This window comes from Streptopelia decaocto, assembly GCF_964273445.1.
Source record: "Streptopelia decaocto genome assembly, chromosome: 5".
Classification (NCBI taxonomy): domain Eukaryota; kingdom Metazoa; phylum Chordata; class Aves; order Columbiformes; family Columbidae; genus Streptopelia; species Streptopelia decaocto.
This window is the reverse complement of record NC_138659.1, coordinates 69,126,467-69,151,979: the sequence shown is the minus strand read 5'-3', so window position 1 is coordinate 69,151,979 and position 25,513 is coordinate 69,126,467. Positions and strand designations below refer to the sequence as shown.

Here is a 25,513-nt window from a genome sequence, read left to right as displayed (position 1 = left end):
CGAGGCCGCTTCTGCACATGCTGCTGATCAATGCACAGAGTGAACACAATGGAAAAGAGGAGAAAACCACCTTTTTTTCCTATGATCTCTTTTATTTAATCGCAATGTTAGTCATTTCTGCCAGCAAGCATAGGTTAAAACAACTTCCATCATGAGAGTTCTCACAGAAGCAGCAGTATCAGCTTAAAATTTGTACTTCCCTCTGAAATTGTTTTTACCATCTCTTGTTGTAAGTTGTAAGAAAGACCGAAAAATGTTTTTCCTCTTTTTTTCCGTGTCTCCTTTGGTCTGAGAGCAAGTCGCATAGATGCAGTTTTTCTCTTTGATGTGTTCAGGTCCTGTGTCAACCTGGCAGGTATTTCCCTTATCAATTGGGATGGAAAACTTTTAATCAGCGGGAAAAGGGCAAGGGGATTCACCCAGGTTTAGTGGGTCCTGAAACTGGTTTTAACTTTTCTTGAAATGGAGCAGATTCCCTTTAATGACAGCGTCCCTTTAAGAAGCAATACAATGCCACGGGTGTCAAGCCTCTGAAATCAGTGGAAAGATGCTGTGGACCACAGAGGCCTCTGGAGCTGGTCCCGTCTCTTTTTGTGATACAGAGATGATGCTTCAACAGCTTCAGAGCCTGGGAGGCTGAATCAGAAGCACAACGAGTGACCTGCTCGTATATTAGGGCAGCGGCAGGGAAGAAATACAGGTTTGAGCTCAGCCCTGGCTGACTCGGGCGCTAATGAACAGCCGCGTTTTCCCTTCACGAAGCCTTGTGGCACAGCGGCTTTCGTATTTTTCCTCCCAGTATCCCAGCGTGGCTTTGGAGAGGGAAGGAAAATCTATTTTGCACGTAAACGTGGTATTGAGATGTTTGTTTAATGTCTTTGTTTACTTTGAAAGTTAGTTCCATGCTAATGAATGTATAAAACCTGCATTATCCATAAAACTATCACTGGTGCAAAATTCCGTAATAACTCAGGTAATGTATTTAAACCACTAGTGAGTTTGCTCTGTCCTTGGGTTGATAAATTGTATAGCTTCATTTGGTAGGAATCAGCAATTTTATGTGGCAATTAATTTTAACAGCGATAGGGAGCCAAAGGACTAAATTTTTACCCTTGGTTCTCTGCACATGTATGGGAATGTATTGGTGTTTGACGTTCGTGTTGTGGACCTGGGAAGCAGCGTGTGTGCGCAGGGAACGTCTCTTTGCAGGCTCACAATCCAACCTCGCGCGTTTCCCATCTTTTAAAATATATGTCAGAATAACAGCAGATGGCAAAACCCTCCGTCCCCAGGGTCCGGCTCACTTTACCCCCTCTCTTTTGCACAGTCTTGCTGGTTGTTTTTTCTATTGTGTAAGTCACCACCATCAGTGATGACGCCAAAATCATGAACGTGGGGCCAGAGATGACGAGATAAGTTTTTCTAATGTGATTCTGGTTGGTTGTTCTCCCCTTTCTGGGCTCTGACACCCAGCCTAGAAAGGTCCCGTTTGTACAGCCTATAATTGTGGGGGATCTGATCTGGGAACCGAAAATGTCTTAATTCTAATCTTAGCTCCTGATAGCAGATTTACATAGTGGTAGCAGGTCACATCACTTCGTAATTTATGTCAGTAACACTGACTGCGTCCTCAGCAGTAGCATAGTTCCCCTGAAGCTAAAATTTGTCTTGTAGCAATTAAAAATGCCGAGGGCGGTAATTTGAAGGGGATTTATTTATGATGCTGTGAAGTAACGTCCACATTTTGATTATTGCCATTCGTGAAACCGGCTGAAGGGAACTGGGTTTGTGTGTAGCCGAGCAGAACCCCACAGACATTGTTGGACCCAGGACCACGGAGGATGAGCGGGGAGGATGCATGGAGCTCCTGAGCTTTGTATTTCGGGTGTTGGTCTCCCATCGATGACCTTGGAGTCATTGGTGGCTCCGTGAGCGCCGCCGGCTTGTGTCTGTAGGTGGGTCTGTGTTTCCAACGTCATTTGTGTTACGACCGCATCAGTTCCCAAAGTGGGCTGGTGACCCCAGAATGAAGTTCGTGGAAGTTATGAATGAGGTCGTGAACTCAACAGAAATTTCATTTTGTCCGATATTTATTCTGCTGTTTGGGGTTGCACGGAGTTACTGGTCTGTAAAATGAGGTCGCAGCTGGGAAGGAAAGTTTGGGAGCTGCTGCTTCAGAGCTTGGGTTGAAATTAATTATTTGTATACCTTGGAGGGTTGCGTTGGTTTTTAAACAAGACAGCTGGGTTAGGAAAACAGTCCAAATTCATTGTGAAACACATTGTGTGATGGCCAGCTTTTGAACCTTGCACTCCCTTGGTGCGCTACCAACCAGAAATTTCAAATTGGCTGCCCAAAATTGGCCGTGTATTCACCCAGATATTTCTTCGTGTTATTTCAAAAATCCCAGTGGTTCCAGATGCTCCAGGGTTGTGGAGGAGTTCACTGCAGCCCCGGTTGGAAAAGCTGGTCTGGTGTAGCTGTGTAGTTTGTGTTATGCCCACAGATATTTAGGCAGCAGAAATAGGGATACAGAAAGGAAGGCTGGCCTGGCTAAAACCAGCTTGAGAAGATAAAGCGAGCCAGTGTAGAATTAGATGTGAAAAATGTAATACCAGAGGTGTCAGCTTTGTGGCTTCAAAGGAAAATAGTCTCTTAATTTTTCTAAGATTAAAACACCTATAAAGTAATACTTTTAAAAAGCAAGAGTACTCCTCAAACACCAATTCAAAATGCCAACAATTCTCAATTTGCAAAAAAGAAAATTCTGCAGCAAAATTAGTGTTTTCATGCACAAAACCTGTGGGCTGACTGGAAAACAAAACACTGATAAAACAGCAGAGCCAGGCGCTTGTGTGTGCTTTTCAAGGGGAATTCTCTATCGGGCCTTCTTTCCTGAAGCCACCACCTCCTCACCACCCATTGCTTCTTCTTTCTACCAGTAACCTCTCTGATCTTCCATCTTCTTTGCTCTTCTGATTCAGTGTTGCACAGAGGATTATTTTTGAGGCGAATGTTTGAATGTAGGCTGCGTTCATAAGAGTGAGTCATTATGTACTCTTTTTGAGTCGCAAGGTGCTGATTCTGAACATCTATTTGTTTTTCTACTTGTTGCTTCCTTCTTAAAAAAGTCCTGAAAAAGTATTTAAAGGTGTTCTGCTTAGGCTTGAATTGCTAATTAATTTCCAAATCGCTGTGCTTTGAGGATGAGTGGTCGGAGGAGCAGCCCAAGGGATGCTGTGCGGGTAGCTCCCGGTTACCAGTGCTCCTCCAGTTCAAACTCGGCGCTCGGTGGAGAAATTTATCTTCGCCTTTTTGTTATGGGTTGACTTGTGACTTTACTATTGCGTGTTCTGAGTTGCAAGGATGGGGGGAAAAAAGCAGGAAAGGAAAGCAGGGTTTCGGTACGCTTCCTGCGCCACGGGGAGCCGTGCTCTGTGTTAGCTGCTGATAGGGAGGTCTTCAAACCCAGAGGTTTTTAAACCCAGAAAATGGTTGAGGACCAGGGAAAAGAGATGCCTTCTCCATCTCCACAGCATCCATTCCCTGGCAAACTCTGTGCCATTTTGGAGCAGTCCGTGCCAATACTGTTTGGCGCCAAGGAAGGAATACCCCCCAGCTCAGGGGGATTTAGAGCAGCTCCTGGACCACCAGACCCTGCCCCATGCAGACGAGAGGTGTGAAGAAGTGCTGAGGGCTCACAAGCAGCAGATGCTGCCCTCCAGCATTGCTGTTGGCTCCACGTTCCTGCAGCCGTCACCCCAAAGGGCAGGACACTGCTGTGCTGGTACGTGTTAGATGGCTAAAATCAAAAGCAGGCTGCATCAGAGAATTTGGATGGGCTCTTTCGGCTGTTTTTCTCTGCTCACCTTGCTGGGCATGGTGGAGCAGTGCAAGTTGTTCATCCTATTAGATGTAGTGGACATGTGGATTTCCAGAATAGTCCCAGGTAGCTGCAGAGATATGGTTTTGCTTGTCCTGTTAGGCCATGTATCTGTGTGTGTGAGTGCCATGCTGCTGACCAAACTTAAGTTAAAACCACTTAATCCCTTGCTCTCTTCGGTCTACGAAGCAAGACACGATGGCACGCATGGTAGCCATCTCTGTACTTGTTAGTTCTCTGTGCTTTGAAACATTGAATCTCCTTTATTGCTCCCTCCTCCTCTCCTTCCCTCTCCTCATCATTCCCCAGTTTCACAGCCTACTCCTGCGAGCTCTGCATTTTTAGGGATTCGAAGAAATCGCCGGTCTCCCAGATTCTTTGGGTGGCACCATGAGAAGACCGTGGGTGCAGGTGTTTGATGTTCAGAAGTCACAGAGCTCCTGCCTGTTTGCAGGAGGTCCACATTCATGACAGTATTTTATAAACCCCAGCCCGTGAGCCCATTCTTCCCTGCTAGCACTTAAGATGGTGTCTGCGAGCGTTGGCAGACACGGCACCGGCTCAGCCGCAGCCTGCCCCAAAGCGGCGATTGTATTTGCCTGCTCCCTAGCAACTTTGTGTGCTGCTTCAATTACAAAGGGCTCGGAAAAACGCGCTCCATCTGGTTTTCCAACCCCAGATGCGACCACCCCAAAGAGTGATCTAATTCTTCTGTATTTAGACTTGAAAACTTCTCACCAGTTGGTGGTGCAGGAAATCAAATAAGAGTCCTTAGGAGCAATAAGATCCACATGCCGGCCTAATTGCACATGGAGTTAGACTGCTGCTCCTGCGCTAGTGTATTTGCAAAGCCGCTGTCAAAGGCGTATTGTTAAGCTAGGGGAAAACCCACAAATCTTAATTTGAGTAATATTTTAATGTGGTCCAATAATTAGCTATTCACGATAGGGGCCCCTTCACATCTGGTGTGGTGTGTTGTGTGAGGAGAAGGCAGGACTCGCAGGCAGCCTTGCTCTGTGGACCAAGGTTCGTGGAAAGGGATAATATCTCGACCTGCTGTTCAATATGGTTGCTTTAGCCTACAGTAGATCATCTGAGAGTGGTGTTCTTGTTTTAACGTGGGGGATTCTTTTGTTTGTTTGTTTTTTTAATCAGGAGGTCAGGATGCACTGTGGGGAAGGAGAGGCCAAAATGGGGAGTTACTGAGCGATGGGAAAATGTCACACAACTTTGGCGGAAATCTGGAGCGTAAAATTTCCTCCCTCCCCTGTTCTGCAGAAGGCGCCCTCTTGTAATTTCTTGTTTGTGAGATTTTTGTCAATATAGGGCTTAGGATCCAAGCTTTTATCATTTTAAGCTTGTCATTAGGCGTCAGCGGCTCGTTCTGCCTCATCAACGCCGCCCTTTCCTACACACACAGAGCCAGCTGGGGGGCCAGCGAGAGAAGGTTCAAAACCAGTTTCCTACGCGCTTAAAAACTTCAGAGTGAGTTTTAACGAGGGGGTACCAGCCTTAAATATTCCCCCCCGTTTATTCGAGCGAGCCCTGGTTCACGGAGGTGGTTGTTTTCTGTCAGGGTTTCCTGCGGGAGGAAGCGGGCGGGCCGGGCGCCATGGCGGAGCGCGGCAGGAGCAGTGCCAGCCGCTGCCCAGGGCAGCCCTGGGGGCGAGCCCGCCTGTCCGCACACACATTTAAAAAATATATTAAAAAGCACGACCCCTTGGGACCTATGTTTTGCCAACAAATCAAGCAGGCGCTATTTTAAGCTGCTATGTACCTAACGCTTCCTGTTTTTCAGAAGAAACTTCTTGTTTTTTTCGCTTTTATGTTGACGGATTTATTTTAACGGCTTGTTCCTGAGGCGATGTGAAGGATTTTTCTCCCCCCCGCGTGCGGGATGGAGGCCCGTGAGGAGGGAGGGAGCGGCGGGCGGCTCCCGGGGCTGCCAGCCATGGCCCCTGAGGGGAAGAGACCCTCGCCCCCCTCCCAAAAATCACTGGGGGGGTTCCTGAGTGCCCCCAGGGGTCTCAATGGTGGGCAGCCGGCAGGACGGCCACCGTGGGGCTTTCGTTGTCTGGTGAGTGCTGCTAAGCTAAGCCATGTGTGGTTCTCTTTCGAGGAGCGGTGGCCTAAGCAATAAGGACAAAGTAAATAGCATTCATTTCCTGCTGACCTTTTAACACGAGCAGATGTTTTCTCTTACAAGTACCGTAGGCCACTTCAGTCCCTGACCTCATCAAGTGGGCTGCTGCCGGTTTCATACTCGTCAGTCTATAAAACTGCTTTTTTAACCTGTTTTGCTGAAACCCGCCTGCAGAAGCGGGTCTCCTGCCTTGGTCAGGACCCATGTGCCTTTAATGTTTCTGACTTTCTTTTCTCTGGATGGACCAACCGCTTCCTCTTCATTTTTGTCCTCCATGGAGGCTGGCAGATGTTTCCTCTGATGGGCTCTATCAGGCAGCCCAGGGGAAATGAGTTTCCCTTTGTAATATTTTCCCTAGCAGTCCTCACACAGGTTGGACTTGCCACACCATGGTTGGAGCAGTAAGTCCATTGCCCCTGTCCCTGCTTGTGGAGGTTGAGCAGAATGAAAGGGATCTTGGAGTCACCTCCAAGCTCGAGCAGTAAAAGGTTGGCAGTGCCAGAGCTGAGGAAACCATCAGTGTGGGTTCCCCGTGTTGCTGGAGCCACCCTGAGTTGGCCCTCCTCAATGGAGTCAAAGTGATCTCAGCTGTCCAGGCTACTCTGCTTGGTTATCTCCTCATTTTGTGCCGCGTGGTCTTTCCTACCGCATCACTAGATCTGTTGCTGCACATGATGCCGGGTGGGATCTGTGAAGGCGTTGAAGCAGTTTGGGAAGGAAATGTGGTGGGAATAAGCCGTAAAGCTTCCTCATTCCTGCTGTCTTTTAATTTGATTTGTGCCAAGGGACATGCAAGTCTGAGCATGACTTGTGTGTCTGAGAATATCAGAGATGCCTGGTTCATCCAGCTGAAGGAAGTTTCTCTGCCGGCCATCCTGGCCAGAGCTGCTTTCTTCTGCTGGTCCTGCTTGGAGACCACGGGAATAAACTCTGGAGTGAGGTAATGGAGAAGAGAAACACGGAGGCAGGCTGGTGTGCATGCCCTGGGCTCATTGGAGGCCTTGGCACGTTTGTGAAGAGCTTTTTGCCAAGTTGGCGTTGCAGTAGTGTCTCATGTGGTGGCAACAACAGGGCACAGCGTCCCCATGGCCCGGATGAGGAAAGCGCAGCCGTGGTGCTCGAGGGCTCGTTGATTTGTTGTGCTGCTGATTTGGAGCACAGCTCGTGTTCCTGGTCTAGTGGCCTTCTGTTCGGAGAGAAAATCCTTCACTCTTCTTTTGGCCTCAGGTGGGGGATGTTGGAAGTACAAATAAATAGCAGCATGATTTCAGTTATCGACTTATGCCACCTGGAAAGGAATATTTGTTAATATAAAATTAATGGAATTACCTTCATACGCTTAATACCATGCTGAATGCTGGCTGATAGAGATTCCTGGCTTGTCACTTCTTGGATTTTCAGCCTTTCGCTAAAGATTTTTTCTTTTGTATTTGTTCTTTCTTTCTACTCTCCATGTGTATTTAGTGGAGTATGTTCACAAGTTTTACTCCGTGAGTTGTGACTTCTAACCAGAGCAGTAGGTCTGTGAAGGACAAATAAGGGGAAAAAAGTGCTCGTTTGATGGGTCAGGTTACCCTCCTTTTCCGGCTCAATTAAAAAGAGAAGTATGCAAAATCTTAAAAATTCCTGAGTATTACCCAATCATTACCATTTTTATAGTTTCAAGTTTAGAGAAAATGACTCACAGACATTTTTAATAAAGGATTGCTCAAAATAGAGCTGAGCGTGATTCACGTTAACAAATAAAGACACAAGAGAGGCACAAAGAAGCCTTTAACCTGATACTCCCTCTTCCCCATGAGGATATTGCAAAGAGGGAGGCTGAGATTTCTCGTGGCTGGTGGCGGGGGGAGCAGCGTGCAGGGCAGGAGCAGCGGTGGATGTTGCTGGGTGGTCACAGCTCTGCTTTGGGGACAGCTGAGACACGGTGGGAGCGGCGGACGGTCCGACCTGCCCCAGGTCCTGTGCCAGCCCCGTTCAGGACATCTCAGAAGTTACCTGCTGACATCTTCCTGGGCAGGTTAGTCGGACAAATTATTACATCCTCAACATCTCTCTGAGTGGTGGGAATCCTGCCCATCTTGTATATTGATTTTTATTGGTCAGTGTAATTAGGCAATGCCTAATTCTTGCAGGCAACTGTCATGATCAACCCTTTGAGCCTGAAGTGGAAGAAAGCTGGTAGTTTGGTGCCTTTTGCAAACATGCGTTGCTTTTGCTCATTGGCACTCGGACCTAAGTGTGTGTCCAGAACCCTTCTGAGCTATTCTGAATTTTGAGGTCAGTATGGCATGAGAGATGTCTCATCTACGGCAGTGCGCTGCTTGTAGGGACTTTGAATGAGGAGCCAGCTTCTTTGGCTCTACCTGAAAGCAAGGAGCGTTCACAAAGCAGGCTTGTAACACAACCCTTGTGAGAAGAGTTGTTTAACAAATAGCCAGATAATCTAGTTTGCCTTTTCTGCGGTGTTTTAGTCTGCCTTGTGCTGGCAGTCAGCCTTTCCCAGGTTTAACCTTGCACAGAAGATTTTATCTTGCGAGTCTGCAGAGGCGGCTGCTGGTTGTGGAAAACATCACTGACTTACCAAGTGGATTACTGGACAAAATCGATTTTACTTGGTACATTCATATGCTGAAAAGCAACATAATAGTATCTGCTTTGCTTCCGCAGCAGTGAGGGGGAAGTGCCCCAACATGTGTCAGAGACCCTACATGAGTCTGAGAGGCGACTGAGTGTTTTGGACCAAATTCATCACTGGCGTAATTTCAATGGCATCGTTTTGGCTGACTGAACAGGTCCTGCAGAAATGCCTTAGGTATATGTGCTGATGTATGTTTTGTAGCTGTCTTACTTAGGTGTTAAACATTCCCCGTGAGCAATGAGAGCAGAGACCTTCCCCACTCTCCTTGCGGCTTCTTCAGTTGATCTATGGTGTTTTCCCTCGTTTTTGTCAAAGTGCCCTCTGTTCCCGAGATAATGCAATTGCTATGCAGTGCCGTGCAAATACTCTTCTGTATTTGTATCTCTTTTCTATTTAATTACACTGTATAAATGTCCTCAGTAAATTTGATAAGTTGGGTGAAGGATATTGATTTTCGAGTCTCTCTTGTGCAGGGCGCCTTGTAGTAGCGACAGCCGTTCACCAGCCCTATTTCCCGAGGAGGTTTTGAAGGTTCAGCATATAAGTAGCTACAGGATAACAAAGGAATTTCTTTCTCTACACTCACAGGTTTAAGGCCACAGAGAAAATATTAGTGTTGGGTGCTATTTTTTAAAGCCTTAGACTCATCCGCAAAAGCAGCTGGGAAAGGAAATAAAGACACAGAATAGACCCGTTGGCTTAATTTCTGTAGATACAGCTTGTGACCAGCTTTGGGAAGAAATGAGAGAGGGATGCTCCCTGGGTCAGATGAGGTCCTGGGGAGGCAATGGGGACCCCCCGGGGTCATGGCCAGACTCCCCCCATCACAGCTCATGGTGGGGCTGGAGGAGTGGGAGTGAGACCAGTGGGAGGTGGAAAGGAGGAGAGGGAATTTGCGGGGTTAAAACGGGAGGACCGACCGTCTATTTTTAACTGCAGTTTTGAATGTGAAGTGTCACCCGTGTTAAAAAAAGCTCCTGGTAAATGGTGGGGAAGATGCACGCGATAGTGGAAAGCCAGCTGCAGCTTTTTGAACTGTTCGCTGGTGTTTGCGAGGAGGCTGCGAACACTTGGTTAGTGTTAATGTTTTAATTTTCCTTTTCTCAGCCTGAGGTCTCCCTACACAAGGGACTTTCTTTAAACTGTGCTTAGCTCTCAGCCTCTTAAGATTATTTTTGTTCTTCAAGAGGAAAAGAAGGGAGAAATGTAGATATTTGTGCACTTTCCTGTTGCGCTCACTTTCTTTGCATTCTCTAGGAACATAAAATGTTTTCCTTTCCTTTTTTTTTAATGCTGAAAATTGGACACTGATTTTTTTTTTTTTTTCTGGCTAATTTCCATGTGTTTCTCATACAGGATTTTAGCCTTGATCTACAATGCAGGCCCGTGGCTGTTCTTGTTGAAAGTTTGGTCCCTCCAGAGCTTTCCTTATAAATCCTTATTTTCAGTAGCAGATTGCTTTCTGCTCGTGTCAGCTCTCGGAGCCGGCGGGTTTGGGTGGGTAGGGGGGCCGCATCCCCGCACCCCTTTGGCCATCCACCCACAGCTCCCCGTGATTTGGGAACCCAGCAATCCCACTGTTTCCCTGCTCGCCGCATTAAGACAGGAGGCTGGAGCCATTGTGGGCTGTCGTGTCAGTGATCCGTGGGATAATGCATCCCCGAGTAGTGGCCGTTTCTGTCTATTGTGTCACCGATCTGCGCATTAAAGGGACCCGGAGTAGGTGTTGCTACAATAAACCATAACAGCTCTATAGGAGCCGTCACAGTTCATTGCATCAATAATCTGTGTATTAAGGCATCCCGAGCAGGCCTCGGCACACAATGGACCGTTATGGCTCCAGATGAGCCTGTATAAATTTAGGTCAATAACCTGAGTGTTGTTAAATCCCAAAATAGCCTCGCCACAGCGAGCTGGCAAGGCTTAGGAGAAAGATGTGTAGATTATGCAAACCCGCGGTGGTTGCAGAGGGTCCTCTGACTTACTGCGAAAGGTTGGTGGCGGGGGAATTATTTCATCTTATTTATTACTATGTGAACCTCTCTCCGCTCACTTGGCTCCTTCCTTCCCTCTCCTTTCACTTCTCTGGAAATTAAACCGCGTGAGCAATGCTGCAAGACACGGAGGGAAGGACGGGGACGGAGGAGTCGGGAGGAGGCAGCGTTTAGCAAGTGAGCTGTCCCAGAGCCATCCCTCCGAGCCTTTTCCTGTGGGATTTCATGGGAACATTCACACATTTCCATCCTGACTGCACTTACACCTGACCCCGTGGGGCTTGGTGTTGTCTGAGTATTGCGTGAGAGGAACCCCAAGGGCATGAGGGTCCCCTGGGGCTCCCCAGACCCTTGCTTACCCCAAAAGCCACCCTGCATCCTCATCCCTGACCCGTTTCTCGATCCAAACCCTCCTTGTTCCGCGATCCCCCAACACCTGGCTGGGCTCTCCTCCTCCCTGCCCTTCTCAGCATCCAGCTCCTTCCTTCCTTTCTCATTTCCCTCAGACAAGGCCCTTTTGTAGGTAGGTGGTGTGGAGAGGAATTCCTGCAGCCCGGGACGGAGAGGCCGGTCTGCATTGTGGCTGCACGCCTGAATGGAGACGTAGCCTTGAACTCTTGAACTCCTTTTCTTTTTTTATTTTGTAGAGTAAAGCTGCTATGTGCTGAAAACAAACAGGGCTCACTCTGATGGAAAGAGATTGTGTAGTGGGAACAGATCTTGGACCACAAGAAACAGCGTTTTCCACATTTCCATCCTGAGACTTTCCATTGGAGATTTTGTCAGCAGTCAGGCAGCAAAAAATGAATTAGTCGAGCTGTTAAAGGTATTACATGTGTTTCCCCCTTCGGAGACTTGTTACAACATATTTTCTTTGGTGATAGTAATAAGTGTTACAAACAAAACAGAGTTTTCCCCTTTGGATATTCCTTTACACAGAGCATCAGCCACATTTTTTAAAGAAGTACGTTAACATAAATAGCTTCAGGCAATTTTATCTCATGTTGCTAAATAAGTCAATGCAGATGAGGACTTTTTATGTAAGAGTCGCTTGTAAATATAAGCACTAAGATAAGGGCAAATTGTAACTCTGAAGAGTTCAGTGGTACATCTTGTCAGTCTGTAGGTGGGCTGTGCTGGCAGTGATGAGGATGCTAATGTGTTCTTGTCCCGAGTCAACCCGCAAGCGTTTGCTTGTAAGGATGCACTCATCTAGTTGCTTCTTTTATTATTTCTTATATTTAGTAGCGATACAGAGCCAAGGACTTGCAAGAGTCACAAAGACGGGTGGTCTTGGGTTTAGTGGTGGTCACTGGGTTTATTTTGGGCACTCAAAGGAAAGCGTTGATATCCAGGGTCTTTGTGGTGGTCTTGCTGTTGCTGTGCTTGCTGTTTTGAGCTTTTCTGTTCAGGAGGAACGTCAGGAGTAACTTGTGAGTATCGTGGCAGTATATACCCCGTACCGATGGTCAATCAGCCACCGCTTCTGCCAGCCCCAGGGACTCAGGAGAGGAGTGGACTTGGCGGAGCCCATGGGGACGGGAGAAACATAAAGCTTTACAGGGAGCCCGGGGTGCGTGTGTGGGCAGAAGGGGGGTACGGAGGTTGGGAGGATGTGGCTCCCAGCCACATGAAGATTTTGGTAGGCAGCTCGTACTCAGGAAGTTTGGCCACCCTGATTACAAACATACGTATATTTGGAGATGTATAGCAAGATATCTGTCTCTTTCCTAATTTGATTTGTATTTAGATGGAGAGAGGAAAACCACCAAAGTGGGGAAGTGGGTGGCTTTGTGTGGCTTCCTAGCCAGCAGAAGCTGAAAACAGTTTAAAGTTCACATGTAGCAGTATAGTAGTAACTAGAAGGAGACATCTGAAGGTACGTGTCCATGTCCTACCTCTTGGCAGCGAGGAAGCTGGATCTGCCTTTGTTCGGATTCAGAGCCGGATGAGCTCTCCTATCCAGCTCTGGAGACAGGTAGCGGTGCCATGGCACAATTTACAGTTTTTCTTAACTTGAAACATAAACTGTTGTTTGTGAGAGTGAAAAGGATGAAGTTTGCTGCATCGGAATTAGGGAGGGGGAAGAAGTGAAGCGAACAAAACCAAACCTTGGAAGCAACAATAGCTGTGCACCAAAATGTTTATTTAACGGGGACTTTTTTCATAGCTATTGCATCTTATTTTCCTCTTGTCCTTGCTCTCTCTTGCTCATCTATATACAGCATATGGAAAGGTTGAAAAGTGGCAATTACCAAATGAGAGTAGACAGAAACTGTTGTGCAGCAGCTCCAGATGGGGTTAGTGATGCTGTTCACAAGCCGTGTGCCAGCACTTTGCAGTATAAAATGCCCTCTAATGGCCAAGTAACTGCATAACTCATCCAACAAACCAGCAAATAGTCATTTTTCTTGGGGTTTCTAATTTGGCTGTGCTGATTGTGGTACAGGAGAAATAACGGCTGGAGTAGAGGAGAACTTTTGGTTACCCAGATGTGCAAACAGCGAAGGTTGACCTCGCTCCAGCATTAGTGTTTGCGATTAGTGAAAATAAATAACAAGTAATTTAAAGAACTCCGGTAAAATGTAAATGGGATTTTATTTTTCAGTGTGATAGGGATCTTTGGAGGCTGCAAGATGATTTATGTATCATTTCCTCTTGTTTTATTTGAAAAGTTAAGGGTAGTTTCCCAGCCAGTTTTGTGCTGTAGCAATATCAGTGTGTGTGTTATCAGCATCAGATACTTAGAAAAACAGGGTAAGAGAGACTGAAGGAGGACCATGATTAATTAGCAGATGGATTAGGTGCTCTTGAAGCTAAGTAGGTAATCTGGGTGCAGCTCCTGGTTATTGTTTTTCTTACTGTCTGTTTGGGTTGCTTGTTTGTATTTTAGCTTTAGGAATGAAAGGAACGCCCGTTATGGTATTTCCTCGTTTTACTCAAAAACTCACCAAGGATCTCCAGTGTTGTTACCACCTGAGCAGGGAGCACATCTGGAGCTTCTTTTCTCACAGCCAAGAGCTAGTCACTAATGTTGGAAAACAAAATTGGGGGGAAAAAAGCTGGCAGATGAAATAGATATCTCACTCCCCTCTCTTCTGTACCACACTTGTTGTGGCAGCCTGAATATTGTCATTTCAGTACGTCTTCATAACATCTTTCGGGCTACCGAGAACTCAATCTGGAGCACAGTTTGTAACCTGAAACACGGTTCTTAAAAGAACCTTTTTTAAAAAACAAAGATCCAAACAAAAAACTTTCTCATGCTTTATGCATCATTAAGATGGAGAGGAAGGAAAATGCTGCAAACCCATCTGTCTTTTTTTCCTTTGAAGGGTATGTGTATATATATAGATATATAATTGTGATTCTTCTTTTACTGAGTCAACAAGTAGCTTTGATGGAGCAGAATTGATGAGGGATATTCGCCGTGACTTCCACGGGCTGAAGGAACGCAGGATCAGGCCCTCCGTGTCTTCTTTGAAGCCTTATTATTTTAGCACAGTCTGTATCTCGTTGCATAATGCTTTAAGATGTGGTCTGCATCGTTATGTAGCGTGTTTAATTTAGCAACAGATGTGCAGGCTCATATGCCGTTATGGTACATTTTGTTCACTCATATAATAGCAAGTTCCTCAAAATTGTTACCAGTTCTTCAGCACAAGACTCCTACAGCATGTTATTCTCCTTTTCTGTGCCGCGAAGAGCAGAAGAGCTTTTTCTTTGCCATCAGCAGGTGCTAACGTGGGAGTGCTGGCTCTCCGAGGAGCGCATTTAACCTGCTGCATTACCGCTTTCCCCGCGGCACCCGCTGACGGTGCTTTTCCCCTCCAGTTTTTGGGGGAAGGCACCAGGTAGGCAGTGAAGGGGAAAGACCCCGGTCGTTAGGTTTCTGGGTGAAAAATAAGTGAGTCACCCAGAGAAAAACACTTCTTGCCACCCGCGGCGTCATCCAGTCATTCCCACGGAGAGGCCTTAATGCAAAACATCGCTGAGCACTCTGCGGCAGCAAAATCCTACTAATAACTGGTAAAAGCGTTAAGCCTAATTAACAATGGGTTTGTAGCATGAGTCCTGCCCTCAGTGTTTTGAGAGTGCTGAGGGTCCGTGGGGGGTGTGCAGGCTGTTGGGAGCCTGGCGCTGAGGTTTGATTTACAGCCAAGGTAGTTCTTCCAGAAATAGGGAAAAAAAATAGGGAAAAAGCTTTTTTCTTTAGTTTTTTTGTCTTTTTTTTCCCAGCATCCTATTTCCTATGCAATGGCCAAGGGCGTTTAATGGAGCAGGAGAAATCTGAGCCCTGGACACACAGAAACTGTGTGATTCCTCTTTCCAAGTGTGAGCATTTACATCCTTCAGGCGTTAAAACAAAAATTAACCCGATTTTTCAGTTTGGCTAATGAAAATCTATGTTTTTTCTCACTACCCCTATAAATGTTTAATCCATTTTTGTTTCCTGCTGGGCTATCGGCCTTAACGGTGTCTTGACACTGCAAGTTCCCTGTGTTGTTTTGTTGTTGTTTAAAAGAAAACATCCAAAAAAAGGATCTCAGGAAGGATCGTGTTGTCTGTCCCTTCTCTTCCATGTGTTCCCTCCTCCTCCTGGGGCTTTAGAGAGGGGAGAAGGTGCTGGGGGCTGAGCGGGGACATCCCACTTAAGGATGTGCCACCGGCATAGAGAGGAAGGATGACACCAAGTGTCCCTCCTGCATTGTACCGTCTCCTTTGTGCGCTGCCCTCCCCTGTCATTATCTCTGTGTGCCTCCTGCTTTCTTTTCTCCACGTTTCTTGTGCCGAATTCCGCTTCCCAGCCCCTCCTGCCCTCCCCGCAGCAGCTGCCGACGTCTGACGTGATCAGCCGTGGAAACGGACGGCTGGTTGGGAGCGATTAACACCCTGCGATGCCAGCTCCGAGGGGCTGTTCCGGCATTGAAATCGCAATCCAAGTGCGATCAGGCTTTGGAAAACTGGACCTTAATGCAAAGGAGGCTGCACGGAGAGCTGCCCTTGGCATTGGCGGATATTAATGTCACAATTAGGGACCGCTTGGGCACCCTGGGCTGAGGGGACGGGTGTCCTGCAGTGATCGGGGTGCAAAGACTTCTCTGGGAACCCCTCTGGACATGTTTGATGGTGTGATCAAGACATCGGTACTGGATTTTCCCCTGTTGAAGGAGTTGTACGTGTGGAAACACAGTTTAGCTGTGAGGAGGGATGGAAATTCTCCTTTGCTGTTTGGAAATGGGAACTTCTGCAGTTTGTGCAGTTTTCTGTAGTAGGGATTCTCTGGTTTTTTGATGCCATGTTTTGTAGAGGATGGAAAACACAGTCAGAAAGCGTAAGCAACAGGCTGCTGACTCCATTAAGGGTCAGTAGTGTGCACATGCTCTCTTTTTTCGATTGTTTAGGAAGATGCTTGTATTTGAAGTTAAAGAGGAGCCCCACTTAACCTAGGACCGTGTATTCCCTGGCAGAGTGCTGCCTTTGTGCCACGTGCTCGCTCGCCCCTCGGAAGGCAGGAATTGCGGGTTTATCGCATCCTCACCGACGAGCCGCAGGTTGGGCCGGACTCACCGCTGTGGTTTCATGACGTTAATTCATTTTGGAAAAGTCACCTTGTCTTCTCCATCCAAAGCAGGAAACCCAAGCCCTTACACAGCTTTCTCCACTCTCGTTTTTTGGCTCATGGATTGTGGTATTTAACGAGCAGTTTTAAGAAGCTTTTACATCACGATTGTTTTTTCCCGTAAACATTGTTTTTAAGTACATTCCTTCTTTAAATAAATAAATAACTCCTGGGCTATCATCGTGTCCGAGGGTTTTCAAGAACATTTACATTTTGAAAGACACTGTTGGAGGCTAACGCGGCCATGCAATTACTGTATGTAAATCACTTCACTTGTTTCCTAATCTTGCTGAAGATGAAGACGAATTTTTGTGTGTGTGTGCCTCTCTCTCAGATTTCCTCATACAATGAGTTTTGCTTGTGTTTTAATTGCCAACCATGATTTTTGTTCTGCCTAGCCTGATTGTATTTATTTTATTGCGGGGGACATTTAGCCTCGCGATTGTTTTGAGATTGGGTTGGATGGAGAAATCATTGAGGATAGATTGAAGTTGGGCGCGCAACTAATTACGTCCTCCATCCCACAAATGGAAGAGCTGCTTTCTTAATTACAGCTTCATAGGAAGGCTGGGGAATATCCGCCTGTTTCTGTGCCCTGCACATCTGCTTTTCTCCATTTTATCCGTCCTTGCCAAATCCTGCTCGGCAGCTCCTGCCTTATTTTTAATAAGTGTTTCGAGTTGAGCTTCTATTGCTGGTTGATATCATCACGGACACCTGTCAAACAAAGACTGAATAGTTAACATCATTAGGAAGGAGTTCATTCATGGGCTTCACATTAAGCTGTGTGGGATTCTGATAATATGAGCGGTAATTTACCTGATTGTTATTAGTTTCTTTTGTGGAAAGTTTTCCTCCAGGGTGTAATGCGGGGCATTGAGATGGCAGGAGAAAAGAACTTTAATGGAAGCATTTGTCCATCAGAAAATGCACTCTGTCAAAATTAAATACGCTTTGCATATTGATTTTGTTGGGGAAAAAGTCGCAGCCCCAACATAATGAACAGTTTGAGCGTTTTCAGACACTAACTTGTTTTCTCCTGGTGTGACTTTGTTCTAACCTGGTGATTCTGCCTGGGAGTGGAGTGGGATGGAATAGAGGTGCAAATTCATGTGTATACTTTGAGATGCCGATAATGGAAATGCCGTTAGCGATTCTGCCTTTAGCTACACTAACAGCTTAATTTCTGTTGTAAGAAATATTTTGACTGTAGCAAGCTTCTGCTTCTGGAATTGAAGTTTTCAGCTTCTTTTAGAATGTTGCATTAATTATTAATGTGAGTGGGAACCATGCTCTTTAGCATCCCTATGTTTAAAAAAAAATCAATTAATTATTGCTATAAATCTCAGAGATTATGCTGCAGTCGCGCTGCTGGGAAATTGGCCATTAACTACCAGGAAATCGCCGATCTTCCCTTAGTCAGAATTCAGTTGTACCAACACAAGCCTTTCCCTTTTATAAATTAACTATCGACGTGATGCATAATTGATAACCATTTATAATAATAACAATAATCTCCATGAAATTGTCATCTCGGTATGCAGCGGCTTTGTTAGAGCCTTCACCCCTCGCCTATTGCGTTTGTTAACTGTGTTTTCTGGGCATTTATTGCTTCACTGGCGTGGTTTTAGGAAAGCCGTAAGCTCTTGGCGAGGAGTAGAATGCAAGGTAGAAACACCTGAGTAGACTATGTGAAAATGAAGAACCTGGAGTGTTTCAAGAGGATGGGTTAAGTGTTGCTGTCGCAGCTCTACAGAAGGGGAAGCAGAAGTCGAGGTCACAGACGTTGCCCAAGGGTCAACTTTTGGACATTAGCCTGGATTTTCCCGGTTCGCGGCCTCTTATTCTCCTACGTCCTCTATTCCGTGAACCTGGTGTGGTTTTAGTTCGTCGTGACATTTTTGTTTGCAAATAATGCAGTGTGAAAATTCACCTGCCGCCGAGGAGCTGTTCGGGGGCCGGTTTGAACGAGTGGTACCAAGTTTGTGGTTCTTGCTGTTTTTTCAGAATTTAGTTATCTTTTTAACCCTTTCTTGTACTTTTTAGGCAGAGTGGTTGAGACTTTGCAATGCAATACAGGTGGCCACTCAGGAGAGGATTTCTTGCCGTGCTTGAGCTCATGCCCGGCTCCCTCTTCCCTTTCTTTCCTTGCAACATGGTGGCGTTTTCCTCTGCTTCTGGAGATCACAGCTTTCCACTAATTCTGCTCTTTTGGCACCTTTAAGTAGCCTTAAAACTGGGGGGGGGCAGGAGCCTCTTGAGCAGAATGTGTCCCTGGAGGGTTTGTAGCTCCTATCAGGGTCGTCTGTTTTCACCTTAAAATATAAAAGAGCATATTGAGTCACTGCTAATATAGCGTAGCGTGGTAAAAAATAGTGTAGGGTTGAATTATTTTAATTCAGTTGTCAGCGTGAGGTCTTGTCTTGTTTGTCTTGATTCATAAATACGGTTCTGGAACTTGCTTTGGCAAACTCATACGTGGAGCTGTTGGGTAAAAGTGTGCGATGGCACGTTCGGGAACTGCAGCCTGAGCTCAGGTCGGAGCGTTCAGGGATTAAACAAACCTTTGGGTCTCTGTAGGAACAAAAGCATCAGAAGTGAGAGGATCCATTTAGGGTCTTCCTCTGTGTCACCAAAATACAGAAAATCCTGCAGCTGCTGTCCCTTTGCAGAGCATTTCTTACAAATCAGACACACACACCACTTTATGGGTTGCTTTATTTCATCAGCATTTAAAGGTGTGCGTGCCAGAAATGACAGCTCTGGCACCCAAAGTTTAATGTTAGGCATTCACGTATGAAGGTAAGGAGAGGCTATGCTTACAGCTGGAATATGTATCAAGGTCTAGTTGCAAATTCAAGGTCCATTGATGACTTTTATGGTGCAAGGTTTAAATAAGACACGAAGGTGGTTTGTGTATGTGTGCGCAAGGACTGGAAGAGCAAAAGCTACTTTCCCCTTTTTATATACTGTCTTATAATCTTTCAGTGCCTGTGAGCCTACAAAATAGCTTAATGGATTTTATCTGCTAGGAATAGGTTTTTAAGACAGAAATAAAACTGGGAAGGCCACTCTGCGCTCCAGCAGTTCTTGTGTATGATGCTGGTTTTTCTGATCACAGGAAAGATAAAGGGGCTGTAAACTTGATTTGCAGTATAAGATATGGGACCGGTGGGACGCTGGGCTTGGAAGCACCAAACTTAGAGGTGTCCTTCCAGAAATTGCTGTGCTGTTGGGGACGGGCAGGTCTCACCCGGTGGGCTGGAAGTGCTAACAAATCCTTCCCTGTCTCCGCAGGATCCACAGCGGCGGTATGCACGCCGATTCCTGTGAATTTTCCTAAGGTCCTGGGGGACTGCTTTGCTTTTTGAATCAGAAAGTTGCAAAAATATCATCAAGAATGGCACTTGTGGATAAACACAAAGTCAAGCGGCAGCGACTGGACAGAATTTGTGAAGGTAAGAGTGTGCTCCAGTATTTCTGTAGAAGCCGATGGACAGTTACGGTAGAATATCTATTTTTTCCTTGTTTTTTACAGTGTTTAGACATCAAGAGCTCCAGATCCAGCTCTGACTCTTTGGTGTACACTCTGATAATTTTCTCATGCAAAGCAACACTCGTGAAAGTTTTACTGTTGACAGCAAAATCAGAACAAAGTGTTATTTTAGCATGAATGTCTTAAGTCATATCTCTTAAAAAATTCCAGCTCTTAAGGAGATTGGTAGTGGTCTTCAGGGTCACAGTTTGCAGTATGATTTGAAAGGCAGTGAAGTGAAATAGGTTTTGCTGGTGGATGGAAGCGCAGAGCTCACAGAGGAGCTGCACTGCGTCCATCTGAGCAAAATATGTGGGGCTTTGTGGAGCTTCTAGTGAGTGTGAAATGCTACCAGCGGGACAGGGTGAGTTTAGCCTTGATTTTCATGTGCTATATATTGCTTTCTCTAGCAAGCCAAAGTAAAACTCCTTTACTGTTGCTTTAATTTGTCATGAGTTTCTTAGCTTTGTTAGTTTTGCTCTCTTAATTTTGGAGGGGAGAGGCAAAGCAGAGAAGATGAGAGTTTGGAAGGAGTATCCAGGGTACACTGCAGTGTGGGGCTGCATATTTCTCCTATCGAATGTCATAAACACTCAGGTGTGGTACGTTATCTCATCTTCAATTTTTACTTTGAACTTGACTTAAAAGAGTTGTATCAGCTGAGCCTGGATTTTCAAAAGCTGCCTTCCCGGTTTGATGTTTACTGTCAGATCTAGTTGCTGAGTGTACAAGAAATTCAAAAGGATCCTGCGACAAACCTGCTAACAGAGCTTTAGATATGATTGAAGTTTAGATTATTTTCCTCTGATATATGAGCTTTTTTCTTCTTTCTTGGTCAAAAGATTTTCTTTTCTAATCTGTAAATGTGCAGAAGACGTAACTTTTTAAAGTATACTTTGTCATTTGCCGCTTGTTTTGTGATTTGATGGAACTGGTGGGATTCAGCATTGTAAGCACTGTTGTGTTGTATTTATAAGCAACAGATTAGGACTGAGTATAAGCAGCATTATAAAAATTACCTCAAAAATGCAAAAAGCTTAGGATTTTCCAAAATACTAGACTTGTAGGACAGTGGTATACTATACTGGCATCTCTGATGGCTATTTTTTATGACTGGCTCCTAATCTTGGATTATAACATAGCAAAGCACTGAAGAGGCGTCACTCCAGCTGCTGTGAAACACACTTTGAAAAACACAAGCATTTTGTTGTGTAAGGAATATGGAATAATCAGTGAAACATGATGAGAAATGAGGGAACAACTTCAGGGGACTGAGGAGTCTTTGCTGCCAGAGTGGTGTTCGGTGGGGAGAATCTCCACCGCTCCATCAAGCCAAGTGCAATGAGGTCCAAAGAAGTTGCTTTTAATGAGTTCCTGTTCTGTGGAAGCACTTGCGCAGCTTTTCTCTTTAAAAAGTGACCGGGATGCAAAGCTGTATCAACCTGATGAAAAGCTCAATGTTTTGTAGTACGCAGGTGGGTTTCTGTGCTTTTTGTGAAGTTGCATGTACCGGACCATCCCTTTTCACAACACAAACCCTTGGAGAGTTTGCTAGGAAGCGGCTTTATTCCACGCAGCAGGATGATGGCGGGTCTGGAGGTGAAATATCCTCGGGCTACGTGTATAATCACTATCTGTACTGCCAAACGATAATACTTAACAATTCAAGTCTTCATTGTACTGTACAAACTCCCACTGACAGATTCTTCACATGGGCTTACGAAAAACATAACTGGTCACATGTTGAGGGAAATGGCTTACAAACTGCCGCGGTATTAAAAGAGTATATTAAGAAGCTGCAGTGTTTGTATTGCTCTGTTAAACGTGCATCTGGCTTGGAAAAATAATCGAAGCCGTACAAGGGGGTGATATCTTTGAAAACGGCGGTTCACAGCATTTATGGGCAGGTTTATGAGTCTTCCAGGAAGAGAAGCAGTTCAGTCTCATTGCATTACTCAGCTTGAACAGTTCATGGGGTGTTTTTAACATGCCGTTATGAAGTCTTTGTCTGACACTGTTACTTTTTCCTCTAAGCGGGCTGTTTTGAAGAGATGAGCTCTTTGCACCAGGTAACGGATTTTGCTCTGTAGGAAAATAAGGGTGGGATAAGGATGCAGGATTTAGGGGATAAAGAAACTTCTTTCTAAAGGCATTTGGAGCAGTCTGTTAAGAATTAAGCAAGTTTGTGATGCCCATCTGAATGAAGCTAAGTCAGAATGTGCCCGCAGTGATCTTGGCTTTAGCCGTTTCTTTCTTTTCTGGTTGTCCCAGAGAGTTTGGGTGCTGATTCTGTAATTGGATCCATGTGGGTGGAAAGATGTACCCAGTGAATGGCCGGAGCTATTGAAAATAATATATATGCAGTGGTTTACATAATTCCTGCTTGTGGAATTGTGTCTAATTACGTAGCGGGTCAAAATATGCTTTAGCGGTGGAGCTGCTAGTGCTGTGATTAGTTAGACTTGTCCAGCACCCCCTCGTTCAGATCCTGTTCCCATTAGTTTGTAATTTTGCCACATTTTAAATTCATTAGAGCTGAAATTTTCCGTTCCATGATGAGTTTTTACCTTGGGGTGAATTTAAAAAAAAAATCCAGCAAAAATTGTGGAGCCATGTCTGAGTGGGCGATGGAGAGGGATGTTGGTTTTGCTGTGTTTGAAACAGCGTGGAGCCACAATCCTGCAGCCACGGTACCGCCTGCTCTGCTCCGGATAAAAAGGGTCTGAATTTTGCAGCAGAGTTGCTGTGGTGTCAGGAGTGTGCCTGTTATTGTTCCCAAATTTGGGGTCACGTTGTGTGCTCTGTAACACTCCCCTGCGCATGGGGTGGTGCGTACGAGTCAGGGACCTCTTCTATCCTTCACAGCCACCTTAAGTTGTTCTGGCCGTCTCAAATTGTGTGATCCTACAGGTACGTGTGTTGTTTCTCCCCATCCTGTAAGCCTGGCAGTTCCCTCCTGCTCTTTGGGGTCCGTCTTGGCTTTGCTTGGTGCTCCCACCAACCTCCTCCACCTCCCTCCGGGCAGCAGAAACTGAGTGAAGCTCCAGGTTGAGCAGAACCCCAGGGAATGGCAGGAAGATGTGCCAGAGGAGGTTCAGGTTGAACGTTAGGACAAGGTTCTTCACCCAGAGGTGCTGGACAATGGAACAGGCTCCCCAGGGAGGTGTCACGGCCCCAACCTGACAGTGTTCAAGAAGAGACTGGACACCGTCCTCAGACACACGGGGTGACCTGTGGGGTTGTCTGTGCAGGGACAGGAGCTGGACTCCACGATCTGGCTCAGATGACAGAATGTAGGCAAGATGTGTGATATTGCTGTTTTTCTGTCTGTTTTTCTAAAGGGAAGGTTCAGCCGCAGAATGTGGCCACAGACGGTCGTGTCCCAGGCTGCACAGTGCCCTGGTCACGGTGACTTCTTGCAGTGATTTCAAACCATCAGCAGCAATATCCTTCAGGCAGCAGCTCACTTGCTTTTCACTTACGAAACAGCAGGGGTGTCATTTTTCCTGTGCTACCTGTGGTAGAACCAGGTGTTCGGCAGCGCCTTTGAGAAACCACGCGCTCCAAAGGCGGCAGCGCTCCAGGTGCGTGGCATCCCTCATTCCCACGGGGCTCTGGTACTTAAATAGGGCAGTTCCATGCAAGGAAATCACTTGAAGCATCACTTCTGCCCAGCCGGCTGCTTGCTCAGCTGTTCTTTATCCTGTGCTTCTGTGAATATGGTTTAAAAAATTATTAAGTAATACCGGGAGTGAGGAGCCCTCCAGAGTTGCTGGTGGTGTTTTCAGGAGCAGCCTGGCTGGGAAGCCAGAGGAGAAGCTGCTGTGACACTGTGCAAGGTCGCGTTGTCTTTTTGTCACGATGCAGTGGGGACACAGCAGTAGTGGTGGCACATCCAGGATCCAGGATGGCAGCGTTTTTCCTGTGTGTAAAACACGGGTTTCCCAGCCCCACTGAATTCCTCTCTGATGACCCCGTGTGCTGCCTCTGCTCCAAACCATTGCAACCGTGCTACCCTGCTGCCTTCAACACCGCTGCCATGAAATTTTAATGCCTGGCTTTATAGGTTGAAGTTTGCACTGACATTTATGAGTCAGTTAAGCTTTCAACACACGCCCTGAAAGTGGCAGCCCTGAGATGAACAAGAAGCAAAGAGGAAAAATAATTGCATGGCCAAGCGAGCCCAGACATTTTCTGATAAGAGTTTTTGCTTCAGGATTTGTCACTATCCAGTAGGAAATCGTGTCTTTACATGTCAGTTTGTGCCACCGAACCCATCTGTACTTTGCAAAATAGCAGAATTGTTTGCAGTGCCAAACAAGCCATTCATACTCTTTGTTTTCTTCCAGGTCCTTTGATATGTCTAATGGCCGATAAATGCCAGCACAGTCACATAATACTTTTCAGTGGTTAATGCATGAGCCTCTCGGCTTTTTGACTTATTGACTTATATTCTGAGTGGCACCCTAGTGTCCTCTTTGGATGAGGCTTCTCTGGCGCTACCCTTAATTCATATTTCCTTTCGGAATTCCTCGAGCATTTACATTCCAGTCACTACATTATCTGTGTGCGGCCTTGACCCTCCGCATCTCCTCCTTTATCACAAGTGTGATGGGAGCAGCTGAGGGACCTGGGGGGTTCAGCTGGAGAACAGGAGCTGAGGGGAGACCTTCTGATCTCTGAACTGCCTGAAAGGAGCTTGGAGCATGGAGGGGGTTGGTCTCTGCTCCCAAGTAGCAAGTGATGAGAGGAAGCTGCTTCAAGTTGCACCAGGGGAGGTTTAGATTGGATATTAGGAAAAAATTCTTCCCAGAAAGGGTTGTCAGGCATTGGAACAGGCTGCCCAGGGCAGTGCTGGAGTCACCATCCCTGGAGGGGTTTAAAAGGCGTTTAGATGAGGCTCTAAGGGACACGGGTTAGTGCCAGAGTTAGGTTATGGTTGGACTCAATGATCCTGAGGTTCTCTTCCGACTGAAGTTATTCTCTGATTCTCTTCTATGATCAGTGGATGTGGGGCACATTGGTGGATATTGATGTCTCTAAGATATGTCTGAGTCCTTTAACAATATAGTTAGTCTTGAAAATCTTCAATAAACACCTTCTTGTGATACACCAGGTAGCCACGATGGTGGTTTTCTCTCCATTGTCGTGTTTCCCCCTTGATTTTGTGGCCGTGCAAAGGAAAAGGAACAGGAGTGCTTGAGTGACGTACTTGCATTTTCAGGCCGAAGCAGGAAGGTCAGGATGAACCTGGAAACGTCTTTGTTCGTCCAGCAGCCAGCTGGGTTGGTTGCTCATTATCTGGTTGTGGCATCTGCTGTTTGCTGGGTGTAGACCCAGCTGCGTGAGGCTGGTTAAGTCACTTCAAGGGTGGACAGAAATTCTGAATTCCACATTTCCACCTGTGATGGAGACCAATGCAAACCACATCCAGTAATATTCAAATAACTATACTCTGTCATGCTAGGCATTCTGGTAAATACAAACCCGATCTACAGCAGGAGTGCTTTTTACCTGCTGTTTATTTCAGTTTATCATCCACAAAAGTGGACTTAATATTCACACTGTCAATTACGGCTTGTGGTGCGCGTTCTTATTGTGAAAATCTTGTCATTAAAAAAAAAGCAAAACAAGTCGCAATAGAATTTCCCCTGAAGAATTGCATTGGTTCTGGCTTTCCAGCAGTGTTCGAAC

At 46.0% G+C, this 25,513-nt stretch overlaps 1 protein-coding gene across 5 annotated transcripts in view; it reads left to right on the top strand.

Annotated features, from left to right (window-relative positions):
* CTBP2 (C-terminal binding protein 2) overlaps window positions 1–25,513 on the top strand; it is a 137,403-nt gene that overhangs the window by 56,797 nt on the left and 55,093 nt on the right. Inside the window, exons 1-2 of one of the 5 annotated variants that reach the window (XM_082054445.1) lie at window positions 1,934–1,955; window positions 19,582–19,742. In XM_082054445.1, the coding sequence (XP_081910571.1) occupies window positions 19,685–19,742 (58 nt within the window). In that variant the 5' untranslated portion in view covers window positions 1,934–1,955; window positions 19,582–19,684. Of the gene's footprint in view, window positions 1–1,933; window positions 1,956–9,718; window positions 9,741–12,617; window positions 12,640–19,581; window positions 19,743–25,513 lie in introns of those variants that run through there. The other 4 variants (XM_082054444.1, XM_082054446.1, XM_082054447.1 and 1 more) reach the window with 4 other exon arrangements.